The 14,212-nt window shown below is 32.3% G+C and overlaps 2 protein-coding genes across 3 annotated transcripts; both read left to right on the top strand.

Annotated features, from left to right (window-relative positions):
• The first annotated feature begins 924 nt into the window (after window positions 1–924).
• Window positions 925–3,603, top strand: LOC112460310. Its single transcript, XM_025024940.1, has 5 exons — window positions 925–1,015; window positions 1,379–1,527; window positions 1,811–2,114; window positions 2,335–2,528; window positions 3,250–3,603. The coding sequence occupies exons 2-5, from the start codon at window positions 1,401–1,403 to the stop codon at window positions 3,579–3,581; spliced, it is 957 nt and encodes a 318-aa protein (XP_024880708.1). The 5' UTR covers window positions 925–1,015; window positions 1,379–1,400; the 3' UTR covers window positions 3,582–3,603.
• A 6,133-nt stretch (window positions 3,604–9,736) lies between these two features.
• Window positions 9,737–13,257, top strand: LOC112460308. 2 transcript variants are annotated; one of them, XM_025024938.1, is made up of 3 exons: window positions 9,737–9,918; window positions 10,391–10,904; window positions 11,587–13,257. In XM_025024938.1, exons 2-3 carry the CDS (start codon window positions 10,403–10,405, stop codon window positions 11,943–11,945), a joined length of 861 nt encoding a protein of 286 aa, XP_024880706.1. In that variant the 5' UTR covers window positions 9,737–9,918; window positions 10,391–10,402; the 3' UTR covers window positions 11,946–13,257. The 2 variants fall into 2 exon arrangements, with proteins under 2 accessions (XP_024880706.1, XP_024880707.1); XM_025024939.1 differs by having other exon boundaries at window positions 10,394–10,904.
• Window positions 13,258–14,212: the final 955 nt, after the last annotated feature.

A 14,212-nucleotide genomic window follows, 5' to 3' on the forward strand; every position in this document is an offset into this window, starting at 1 on the left:
AAAAAAAAGAGCATCAGTAACGAAAGGCAGAATCGTACCCTCTAATATGGCGATGACGTAGGTTGGGTTGTGTAAAATGGAGATGAAAGTACATTGACTTCCTCGATCCCTCCTACAACGATGTACATACCTTCCGTCTCCGTCTTCGTCTTTTAAGTCTACCTAGTTCCGGTTCTTATTCCGGATACCACTTTCACTTTCAATTTTTGTAAATCCTCCTGTTCGCCGTTCTAAGAATGACTTACGGATCCTATCCCCTCTCGGAACTTGATGGTACGCCATATAAATACAAAGATAATTCGTGTCAAGGCGTCATATAACTTTCGGCTTAAACTGTGCCTAGTACGTATTGACAAATTCTTAGTCTATCAGTATTTTGAAGTAATTTTGAAACATTCGGTGTTTTAATTTATATAAATTAACTCTTCTTTTACGCTCTAGTTTCTAATTAGTAAGGTAAGTTAAGACAATTTAACAAATTTCAAATTATTCTTAATTTTTTATCCCCTTTTAGCAGTTTTTTTTGTCAACTAGTTAAAAATTTATTTTAATCTTTTAAATTCTTTTAATTTGTTTTATTAGTTTTTTATTTACTTATTGTTTAGTTATAAGATTTTGGGCTGCTTATTTTGTTTCATCTAAAAGAAACTAGCGCTAATATCGCTACAATTTTTAATCATATATATACATATATATGTTACGGAGCAACAATTTATTTTGCAATTTCACAACTCAACTGAAAGATTTGTGGTCAGAAAAATAACTCTGAGATATATATTACTATTATCACTCAAATGGAATGTGCGCGTGATCAGAATTGGAATCAGAAATCCGCTTACTTTTATTCTTCGCTTCTGATTGGTACGCTCATCTAACGGCATTTGGTGAACCAGCGCGTCGACTGCCAACAGTCGATCGCGAAAACCTGTGAGTGCTGTTTGAGAATCACCACGAGTACGTCTTTTGACAAGGATGTCGCGTAAGGAATATCGAATCGGGATAATTTGATAGTTTGGTGAGATATTTGATCATATTTAAATATATTTTCTCCTATTTTGATAAAAAACAAAAAAAATACATAAATTATATGGTTGATTCCGTGTTAATAGTAATATAACTGTTTATGTTAAATAGATGCGTGTATTCAAAATATTTCAACGTTGATTTTGTTAATGCAAAATAAAACAGTGTTGTTAGAAATCTAACAAAAATATTTGAATATAACGGTGAAATTTGTAGTTTGCGGTAGTTCACATGTCGTTTTAGGGACGGCCGATAAATGTTAATCAATTGTATCGATATGATGATTTGTGTCTTCCAATTTTTAATATACACATGTTTTGTTTTAAAATACTAATATAGAGATCCGTGATTGCAGGTAGTGTAAATAGAAGAGCAGAATGCAACTGCAGCGGTTGTTGGTAATTCTAGGAGTCCTTTTGGCATTATCTTTGTTGGCATGTTGTCAGTCTACCGGGAAAATTACATTTCAGGATACGGCTACCGAACGCCAAGCAGATAAACAAGGTAAGATATTTTATTTTTTGAAATTATTTGTATAAATAAATTTTTAATAATAACTTTTAACAGTTATATGTTTAATTCATTGCGCATAATATTTAAAATTTTCATAAACGTCTAATTTCTTGACGTTACATAATTTAAATAAAGAAAGTACTATACATATTTTTATGATATCTCAAATTATTATAATTTATTCTTTAATTTTAAACTGTAATATTTTGTTTAAAATAATAAAAATTATAAACTAGAATTATATGTTAATTTATATGTTAATTTATAATTTCAGAGAATCTCAAAGAAGTTTCATCGCAACAGAGAGGATTTAATCCTGTTCAACATGTAGAAGATTTATTCAGTTACATTGGTCTTGGAACTGGACGAAATGTTGATCCGTATTTGGCAAAAGTCAATGAACGTTGCTTAACTGGTGATTTAGCTGAATGTTTCAAATCACGAGCATTAAATTATTTTTCAGACTTTTTCGATCATGCCGAATATTCTTTAAATGATAATGTCCAAATTAAGCGAATGTCTGATCAAGTAATAACGGAAGTATATCGGCAGCCATACGAATATTCTAATGAACCTAGGTATGTCATTATTTTTACAGGTACAAAAGTATATACGTAATTGTATATATAGAAATATAGATATTCCTTTTTACACATAAGGTGTTTATGCAATTATGAAATGCACAAATAATTTTCCTAAATGTTCTGATAATTAATCTGAAAAATATGTTGTTTGAATTATTAATAAAATATAATAAGTACTGTGCCTTCTAAATTAAAAATAAAATATGTTAAATAGGTCCGGTGAAACAGAATGGGATCAAATGGTCAATTTCATGAAAAGGAAGATGGAAAAGTTTGTTAAAACAATGTCCTTCGAACTAACTATTCCTAAAGTAGAAACTGATCTTGACGAAGTTTATAAACCGAGATTTTTGAATGAAATTGCTGATGAAATCGATACACTTGAGAACAAAAAGGATTCGCTATTTTGTAAGTACTTATTTAAAATTATTACACAAGAGAAAATTCTTTTAATAATAGAAAATATTTTTAAAAATTCAAGAGCGTGATATATGTTTATGAGGACGCTCGCAAATCCATTCTTATGTCTGGTCAATTTAAATTATTTATGAAAGTCGATCTAAAATATATATATATATATTTTTTTTTTAATTTTATTGTAGGAATCTTTAAGTATTAATTTGTGACACGTTTATGTATAATTTGTATTAATAGAATGTCATTGCGCATTATAGTCAATTAATTTCATGATTTAATGTCCGAAGTTAATAAAGATAATACTTTTATTTAATTTATTTATAAAGATTTTTTCTGTCAGATTGTTTATATTAATAAAATATAAAACAATTTTATACGCGAAATTAGGATTTTTAATATTTTTATTAAGTATTACTTATACATATTAAGAATATAAATATTATTTTTGATAAGTATACACATTTTTATTTTTTAAACATTTTACTATTATAGATAAATATTATATTATATAGATATATAGACCTATTATATAAACCAATTAATTAATAATAAATAAATTTAATTTAAAAATTAACTATTGTTTTTATTTAATTTTGTTTAATAGCTAAAATTATTTAAAAGGTTAAAAGTGCGAAATTAGGTTACTTAAATTATTTAAGTTTATTAAATGAAAATTTATTATGTATTAAAACAAACTTTGAATTTGTTTTAGCTCGTAATCGACTCAAAAAACTTCTTATACCGTTCTTGATCATCGTAAAGCTCTTCAAAGTGAAGCTATTATTATTATTGCCTTTAATTTTGGGACTAGCTTCATTCAAGAAGTTCCTTGGATTTTTGGCCATCATCATTCCTGGTCTAATAGGTTTCTTTAAGCTTTACAAACCGTACCCACATTATTATCCAGTATACACTAAAAACGGAGTTGCTCAACCTCATTACGAATCACATTCGAATTTTGATTATCATGGTGATCATTATGGAAATGTAGATTCCTATAGTCACGATTTAGCATATCGCGGATATCAGCATTATAAATCCTAATTTATCGATTTATTTATTACATTATATTTCTAAAAAACAGATTATGATTTAATAAGTAAATTTTTAGTTTACAAAGATTATTATTTATATATGAAATGTTTATTTTGATTATTGATGTCTTAAATTATAATGTTTAAATTATTTTACTACTAAGTTAAATAATAAATAAAAAATTTAAAGCATACTTTTTTTATTCACTAAGTTGTATATATATTCAAATATGTGCCTCAAATATATATAGTTGTATATATAATTAAAGCATGAATGTGTAAGTTTATATATTCTCTTTTTGAATAAAAATATTGAAATATAAATTTATTATTTTAATTTTGCTATATCGATTTGAATATTTCTTAAATTGTATGACAAGCTGTTTTTTATTAATTTATATTAATTAAGTATATAATTAAGTTTTTAAATCAAATCTAAAAATATATGAATATATTGTGCATATAATTAAGGCGTGAATGTGCAAGTTCATATATTCTTTTTTTGAATAAAAATAAAATTAAAACTTACTATTTAAATTCTGCAATATTGATTTTTATATTTATTATATAGCAACCTGTTTTCTGTTACATTATGTTAATTATATATATAGATGTGTATAATTAAGTTTCTGTCAATATCTAAAATATATCTACATATATTTAAAGATATTCTGTTTATATTTATTGTTGGAAATTATTGAATCTTTCTATATATGTGCATGCATAATAGAGTACAATTGGCTTTCTTATTGTCTTAGTTTCTACCTATTATTCTTGCGCTACTTTTATGATATAGGTATGCTCTCAATGTCAAGAATCGATGTATAACATGTTTACGTGATGTGATTAATTTGTTCACAGAGATTATAAGAATTATTGCAACTGGGTTAATAATTATGATATAAAATTAAGCAAGAGAGAACGCGCTTAATTGTTTTCTGATTCGCTATTAAAATGAAAACGACGTTTTTTAGTATTACAAGCTTTCTACAAAATTTCCTCTAGGTGAAAACTAATCCAAGAAACTGTCATTAAAAGGGTAACATAAGTCATATAAGATTTTATAGCAGTCTGTGCATTATATAGCATTAAATAATATATGTATGATAATATATATCGGTGTATAAATTGATAAAATAAAAACTAAGTGAATAAATTATGATATTTATTTATATTCTGTTTCTTTGGAGTTTAATTTGTACAAAATTCAAGTTAATAAACAATTTTAAAAATATTTCAATATTTGTATTAATTTGTATTTAAAAAATTAATTATAAATTCGTTAAAATATTGCAATTATATATTTGATATTTTATGTAATTTTTAATGTTTAGTTCCTTGATATCGAAGATTTTGAAACATCTAAGAAATGTGTTTATATTGAGAAGCAAAACTTCTCTCTCTCTCTCTCTCTCTCTCTCTCTCTCTCTCTCTCTCTCTCTTTTTCTTCCTCTGTCTGTCTGTCTGTCTGTCTCTTCTCTCTAGAGAAAGATTCACACTATAATCAACAACGTTTATGACTCTTGCGTGAGTCGATTCCACATATATCATCAATAGGCTTGTTTACTTATGCAACACATTTCATATTTGTTTTCATGATAACTGTTTAAATTAGATTTAAACCGTTTAGATTTACATTAATAACACAAGCATCTAAACTGCTTATTAATTTTTCACACTTATTGTATGTAAATGTAAGATTTTATATAAAGAGTATAAGTAGGCAAAAATATATAAGTTTTATATTACAATTGAATAAGGTTAAAAGTTGTAAAGCTTTAATGAAAAATTAAAAATTGTTAGGTTGTATTGAACCACTATTTTAACAGCAACAAAGATTTTTAACTTAGGAACTTGATTGATACGCACTTGATGCGTATAATAATAATGATATAAATTTACATACAAAATTTATATATAAAATATAAATTTATGGTTTTTTAAATTTAATCAAAAGATGTACCGTTACCTAAAGATATTAGTTACATGTCTGATCGCATCTAAATCACTCGTAGATATATAGTTGATTATTGTCGAAACGTCTCTCTAATTCCGTGAAAATGCTGTGCGCGATATTACACCGGTTCTTTCTCAGGTGCACAACGAGGAACTATCTTGTACGCAAACCGGTCTGATACGATTCTCACTCGCGATCCAGAGAATCGGATAGAACGGACCTGCTGACCAAGTGGCCCCGTTTGTCGAGAAGACCGGAAGCGGCTGATCACCCCGCGATATATGGAAAGCAATTTGATAGAAATGCACGTCAGTTCTAACCCTTCGGAATTACTTGTATTAGAATGTTAAATCACTCTTTTTATAATTACGGACAAAAAAGAAATGAAATTATATACACTGCAATATTGACGCAATTAATAGCGATTAAATTACATTGGAATAGTCACAAATCTTATACGTATTTATATCTTTTATAACTTATTTATGTTGATAAAAATAAATAAGTAAAAAATAAAAAGAATACTATATATATATAAAGGATATCTTTATGCTATATGAGAAATTTTTGAATGCAATGCATGATACTTCAAATCAATAATTTGTATCTGACAGGGAAGGTAATTAATCTTCCTGTGTTTGACGATCGTGTGAGTGAAAGATTATAAATAAAGAACAAGCTCGACATTACAATGCGATTATTTGACCGTCGTGCTGCAAAGAAAATCCAGTAGTACGTGCGAACTAGTGCATTTATAATAACATAAATTTTCCTAGATATGCAAGCATATCTATGTCGAATTACTAAGAACACTTAGGATGCTCACGCGTAATGTAAGTAAGCGCAATACAGCGAAAGCGATGCCCGCAAATAAAATAGGCCATCTGACTTTTCGGCTTTCGGATATTTTCTATTAAATTGCCAGAGATTAAGTTTCCTTGCGAGGAATATACTTGAAAATTTTCTGTATGTATACTTTCTACATTTCCATGACCGATTTCATTTCCTATAAAGCACGTAACTCGTTTTAACTGTGTAAGCAATGTTGTACGACAGTACAGTTACACGTACTGAATAATAATTGCCAATGTATTATTTTATTTTAAATCTGATCGTTAATGTTGCACTTCTTTAGTTTGAATCGTGCTATCTTCTTTCATCATCGTACAATGGTTTCGAGTTATCTCATATTATGAGTGTGGGATCTACACAGCTGATGTGCTTACCTACGTGTATATGCAAATTAAAAAGAAGTCATTTACGCAAGCCTTTATTTTATTGAGTCACGTATATCTTCTTGCGGTACCATTTGCTGCATTAACGTCTATTATTTTATAAAATTTATAAAAATACATAATCAGATACAATAAATTTAAAGAAGATAAGTAAATAAAAAGCAATTTTAAACAGTAACTTTTTAACGCAGCATAAATCGAAATAATGACAAAATGATGTTGTGTGATATGAGATGTAGTTATATTTGCATGCTATATAGGGTAATTACTTCTTTATTTCGAACGACGCGTATACACACATTCAGGATCCTCACAAAATACCCGTTCGGAATTCGACGTAACGGTTCATGGAGCACCAGAACGTTCGTTCTCGCGAGTGCCTTGGTCACACGATGGTACAGTTTGCGTGGGGAAAGATCGGCTAACGTGTATATACGGACGAGCTTTCGCGGCTAGGTCGATCGCGACGTTAACCTCTGTACTGCGAAAGTCGCTTTTACGAGAAAACGGGCTGAATTCGAGAACGAGAGAGGCGGATATGCCCGTTTTCTTCGATCTTCCCCACGCCTCATTATCCATCCAGTTAACAGTATTCGATTTATTTAAGAGATATCTCCAATTATAATCTCAAATACTATTTCACGTAGGACATCTAACTGAATGGCTATATTATGTCTTAATTTTATATTTGCATAAGTATATACATACATAATGTAAATGTTGAGAGATTGTGAAGATTATTCTAATATTTAATATTACACATATAAATATTTGAGATAATTGTTTTAAGATTGGCACCAGATCTGATAGTAAAACATTGCTTATTCTGTTTGCCATAATTACGGTGATTATTTATTGCAACAAAATACTTTAGACGGAAGTCTGCGGGGTTTTTTGTAATTAATAAAAACTAGGTGCACTTCTCATTACGAAGTAGACATAAATAAGTATTAATATTTCTTCATGCATTATATAACTTCATACTTGTTTCGTGAAAGATGTATTTTGCCAGACAAGTTTAATGAGAAATAGTTTCCTATATAATAGTTTTTTTATGAGAAAGAGAAAGAGAGAGAGAGAGAGAGAGAGAGAGAGAGAGAGAGAGAGAGAGAGAACTCCTGGTTTAATTAAATCATATAATGTGTACGACTTGATTAATTGTCAAAATATTGAAATTTGACTTATAATAAGCTTGCATATTTCTTGGCAGTAAAACGTGCATCGCAATGCTTAGTTTGTAAATTATTATCTTCTAGAATAATTTCTTAACTTTATACACGTACCTTGTCTATTATAGATTAGCTTTGTAACGGGTATTACAAGTCCGATGAAACATTAATGATCTTTACTCATTGGAAAATGTTTCTAAATGGTGTTTAAATAGCACTCAACTCCGTATATCCGTCACATGTGACATGCAATGCGATAAATATGCAATTGACGATACCTTCGCTCACTCGTCTCTTTGCTTGTCTTTACTTTCCTTGGAATTTTTGTAATGCATCGCTGCTTTCTACACGTTTGCACTTTGATTTCGTTTTGTAATCGAAGTGACGTAGGCAGATTTACGAGCGAATTAATGAATGACGAGTGAACACATCCGATAGGACTTACTCCTCAATAAGGATGTAACATCGGGAACAACGGAAGCAATAAAATTAATCGAATCCGAGTCGCTCAATTGTTCATCAGATCATACGTGATGTATGTGTGCACGCGCGCGCGCGCGCGTGTGTGTGTAACGTGTGATTACTGATTAGATATAATGCTGTCTATAAGGCAGGTACATGTATCAGCATTGCGAATGTACCGATACGAGTTAGAGTTTCTCTTCAACACCCTGCATCCTTGTCATTCTGGAACAAACGTATATCCGGTATATCTGCATGCCACCGCTGAAGTATGTTAATCTAATATATCTAATATATTGATTCTAAACGATTTTCGAAAAAATAATAAAATTAAATGAGATAATTTAAAACGCATGAACGCTTCTTCGCCGAACTCCTCTGCTCCAGTAATTCTCTTGAATTATACTCGTTTATCCCAGCTTTCCCAGTATCTTGGCTTTCCTTCTTAAACATCGCTTGTGGTCGAGTCTCATCTCTCTACCCTAAAAGTCCATGAGCGCGTAGAGAAGGTTCGTCGTGAAACGACGCGGCTAGAGTCCGCGATTAACGTGCCGCACGAGTCGCACGCTCGCGTATAAGGTAGACGCTTACGCATTTGCGAGCTGGGGATGGATGGCGTGCGTGCTCTACATCCGTGACACGGTTCTCGCGGGCGGGCAGGTCGGGTAATGGTCCATCAGAACTATAGGGGCTCGCGTGTTTGCGGCTGTTTACATACATGAGCCGTACGTACTGCTCTTCACCTACACACAAGGCCACGCGAGTGATGAGCCGCTACTCTTTCGCGAGTTTACGACGCCGGTGCCGGTGCCGGTGCATCGTTCATCGCTGGGAACCAGTTTTGCGCGCACGCTCGAGGATGACGACGCCGTTCTCCTCCCCTTCAGAAGAGATACGTTGGCGTCGTTCTCCTTTGCGCGTCGCCGGGCATCGTATGTATAGGTATGCGCATCGCGGAAATACCAGTTTGTGAATAAAGGACGACAAGCTTTAACTTCGATATCAGTTTGATTTTCTCTCTTCGCGCTTGCAAAACAGAATGAGCGACTCATCCCACCACCAAGGACTATCTGAGCCTGAGCACACTGTGGCAGATCCATTGCGGCCGTTCGCAAAGCCTTATTAAAGGCAAAAGTGGGTACCACTACCATTCGTCCATAGCCATCGCCACCCGCTACCCGCCACTCGCCATTCGCGTCATCATCGTCTCGCGCAGGGGGCCCCTATATACTACCCGCGGGAGGTGGTGGTCGATGTGCGACGACATCGTGCACACCTTAGTATCTACTAAGGCGGATATCTACGTATATAAACGCGTCGGGGCGAGACGCGAGTTCAGAAGTCTTGTGCTACTCCTCGATTCACGTACCGGGATTGGGAAGAGAAGCGCGTCGAGATAAACTCTTCGCGACATCGACCAGCTGATCGGCGAATTGAGAAAAGAACTGCCACTTTGCCTCCGCGCGCACATCTCGGTCACCCCTTTCTCGCGTTTCTGTAGCTTTTAAGGCTTCGGGCCAACAGGTAGGTCAATTTATCATTTTCATTATTCGCGGATCATCAGCATGTCGCTCGAAGGCACGCGCATCGACAATTGTACCTTACCTTACATATGATTGGCATGTTCTTGACGGGCGTTGAGCATTTATTTCAGACTTGTTGTGATTTGTTCTTATAATTTAACTGTGAATCAAATCTTATTTTTGTTATATTTATTGTTATATTTATATACATTAAATTGCTTTTTAGTTTCATTCTGGATTTGGTGGATATTGTTAAGATTTTTATTTATCTTTATTTTTTTAATTTTTTATTTATTTTAGATTTTTAAATTTTAAATTTTATTTTATTTTAAATCTTTTTAATTAAGCAAAGATACAAGATATATAATTTTTACTTATTCTTTGTATTTTTGCTTAATTAATAGCTTTCTGTGATTGTTTTTCGTGGATTATTGATCTTTCGTTATACTGATCTGCGTCATGAAATGTTTCAGCAGAAAAGCACCATGAAGACGACTTTCATATTGATTTTGTTTGGCCTTGGGATATGTTTGGCTAACCCTTTGGAGAAGAAGGAAAAAATAAGCGTCGTTGAGCAGCAGACCGTGACGCTAACAGATCGAGCTAAGTACGAGGAGGAACTTCTTCGTAAACTCAACTCGAAATGCTCCCAGAACGACATCAGCAGTTGCGTGATGTTGAAGTTGGTGACGTACATGAATAAGCTGCTGAAGAAGGCTTCGATCGAGCTGACGGACGACATCGAGATCAGGAAGACGAGCCAGACGTCGGAAGATGTGATCACGTTCGAGGCCGGCAGAAGCAAGGACGATGAGATTCAGGTCCTTGATCTCGTCGCGAATAAAGTTTACACCTTCATCAAATCGAGAAGTATCAAATGGAGACTTCTACCCGAAGACGACATTGTCGCATCCGCGTCGGAAGACGAGACCGGTGCGCTAAACTTGGGTCTGTCTATTGAGCGCGCCGACAGACCTGTTCAAGACGGTAATTATAACTTTTATACACTATTCTGTTAAAGAATTTTCAAAAATATATTTTAAATAGAATTAAGTATTTAATTAAACGTTAATTTATGTTTGATGCTGCGGCAAACGCACTCTAATTAATTAATTTAGTTTATTAAAATTTATATAATTAGACGTTATGCTTTTATAAATTTTACAGATTTGATATAAATAAACTTGATAATTAAGCTTTGAATTAAAATTCTGTTAAGCATGTAAAATATTATTATCTATACGTCATTTTTAATTTGCAAAACTTCATTTACTTTAATTACTCAAAAGTTATAGATATGTTAACATTTTTATTATTATAAAATTATGCCAGCATTAGACAAAATAATTTTAATAACTAGTGTGATATTTATCAAAATTATAATATTATCGAACAATCTTATATAGTTAAATAACGTGTCCGGTGTCAGTTTTCCTCTGGTTTCAATTTTCGTTGTTTTCACAGTGAGTAAAGTTGTGTCATCGACTACACTAAACAAATAGCTTTCACCTTTAGTTCGTTAATCTATACTCATTCATCCGTTCATAACCGAACTTTATTGCTTTCTCTATGGAAAGTCTAATTATGTATCTGTAAAATCGTTTCTTCATCTTCTCTTTGACTAACTCGCCGAAAGTGATAATAGCGTAATTCGTTCCACCTTTTGTAGGCCGTGGAAAAAAGGGTAACAGTATGGGTCCGTTGATCGCCGCAGCCGTCTTAAAGATCGGCCTCATTGGTGGTCTCGCGTTCAAGGCTCTCGCCCTCCTGGTCGGCAAAGCTCTCCTTTTGTCGAAGATCGCGCTTCTATTGGCTACTATCATAGGCCTGAAGAAACTCTTCTCGCAGGGAAAACACGTGACCTACGAGGTAGTAGCACATCCTCACCACAGCTCGAGCCATTCGTTCGACCATGGCCATGGTGGTGATAGTTACTCTAGCGGTTGGGCGAGAAGCTTCCACGAACAAACGTCGATTCCTGGACAGCCAGACGCCCACGAGTTGGCTTATGCGGCGCACGTAAAGTGATTGATTCCTATCATTCGAAGCAGGATCCAAAAATCGCCGAGATCGACGTTTGAGACAAGAAGTGCGACGTTCTTGGATCCGTACCAAACCTATTCTTGAGAATCATTCCTAGATTTACAGAATATTTATTTCTATCCATAATTATCCACTTTACTTCGTCCTTTTTCCTCTCTCGTTTCTTTTATCCTCAACGCTATAATTCTCTTTAATCCTCTTTTTTTTCTTTGATACTATTATATATACCTCCGAACGACTGCACGACGCATGAATATTATATAATACGTCAATGACACACAGCGACGCACGTGTTTATTACAACGCAACGGCGACATCAGGATGTCACGTCACGATTTACGGATACGTAGGCAGGTGGGCAGGAGATTCTCGGATGCATACGCATGAAGGATACGCATCACAAGAATCTTACCTACTTTCGCGACTCTACTTGTGAATATAATCACAGATACTGTGAGACTCTCGTCATTAGGACATTAAATTATGCACGAGCATTATATTCTTCTCGCTTCTCACATTACAGTATTTAGATCTGTGATATCTCAAGAGCTTAGGATTACGTTTACAATATGCATTAAACGTTAAACGTGATTACTCTACTTTCAGTTTGTATTCTCGCATCTCTGCCGTAGGTTTGGCGCTAGATATAACTGTCTCATTTCATATTGAATTTTATTCTAGATCTAGATCAATTAATTTTGGAGGCTATACTATGATTATACTTGACGTTAAATGTGCGGTTAAATGAATATGAGAGAATCTTTTATTGATATTGTTTATTTGATATTTATAATTTATTTATATTTATAAGATTATTTTTAAAATTAAGAATTTTATATTTATCAAAGGTAATTACTTTTAACGTTAAATGTTATTCGAAATTAGGGCAAAAGATGTTGAAATGAGATCAACATCAAGAGAATTATCATTAAAATGATATGATACTAAAAGCTCAAAAAAGCCCTCCAAGCTCTTTTCATCGGTTTTTCGAATATTTCTGTGTAATTTTAGCGTGATGAATCGTGAAGAGAGAAGTTATAAAATTCTCTCTACTTTTGTAAATAATTAGTAAATAGTAAAATAATTACACGTAGTCTGTGTAATTAATTTGCCGATTACTTCGTTTGTATTTTAAATTGAAATTATTTTCAACAGAGAGTCCTGTAGTAATTTACTTGACACAACGGACGGACAAGTTTATATAAATATACACGTTTACACTTCTTTAACAGAGAAGAATAACTTGAACGTACAACGCCAGAATGACGAAAAATAATGACTGACGATGAGTTACATAAGTGCATGTATATTTTATTTATATTAATATTAATATCTTAAATTAATATGTGTTTAATTTATGATTGTCTGATTAACAAGACTGTGAAATGTATAGTAATACTTTTTATATTATTTTTTATACCAACAAAAATAAATTATTTATTATTTTTATAGAACTTTGTTTATTTGTCACATTTATAATTATGGAAATATTATAAACGAATTTTATTTTTTTACTTTAGTTATAACAATAATATAGTTTTTTATATATAGCTAAATTATTACAGCTAAAAAATATCATAATATGCTCAACGAATAAAAATAAAAATTAAATCAAGATTTTTATTCAAAGCAAGACATCAATACTGAAGTAATTATTATTATCTATGATCAAATTTTTCAGAGTACCTTTGATTCGCATATACATATTGTACAAATTGAGAGACTACTGAACATTCAATCTTTATTTTTTATTTCTCACAATAAAACTTGATTATAATTATTTATAATTGCTTATAATTGCTCACAGTTGCTCAATTGTAAAACGTAGTAAAGATAATAGCGAGTGCTAGTAATTTGTTGCAATCTCTTAATACACTACTTATTTTGGAATAAAATTGTGGAGAAGATTTAATATTTAAGGTTGTCCTCCTTTTTTAATGGTGATGACTGATGTCTTTGAAAAAACAACTTTCAAGTTAATCGAGACGGATACGCTCGACTACGCTAAACATAAATCCCTGCGAACTATACTGGGCACTACAAGTATTTTAGTCACGATCGTTAGTTGTGGTCTATTTAAGATAACTTGTAGACCGGATAGAACAAAACATCGCGCATCGTGTGGATATGAGAATAAAAGTTACCGCGATTTCACATCCAGGCGATTCATTTCGATAGTTTAGCTTAGCTGCTTAACAAAACAAAGTTGCGAGTGTGTGCGATAGAAAATTTGAAGTTTAATAATAATTAAA

Source organism: Temnothorax curvispinosus, unplaced genomic scaffold, assembly GCF_003070985.1.
Source record: "Temnothorax curvispinosus isolate PA1 unplaced genomic scaffold, ASM307098v1 QBEX01010444.1, whole genome shotgun sequence".
In the NCBI taxonomy this organism is placed as follows: domain Eukaryota; kingdom Metazoa; phylum Arthropoda; class Insecta; order Hymenoptera; family Formicidae; genus Temnothorax; species Temnothorax curvispinosus.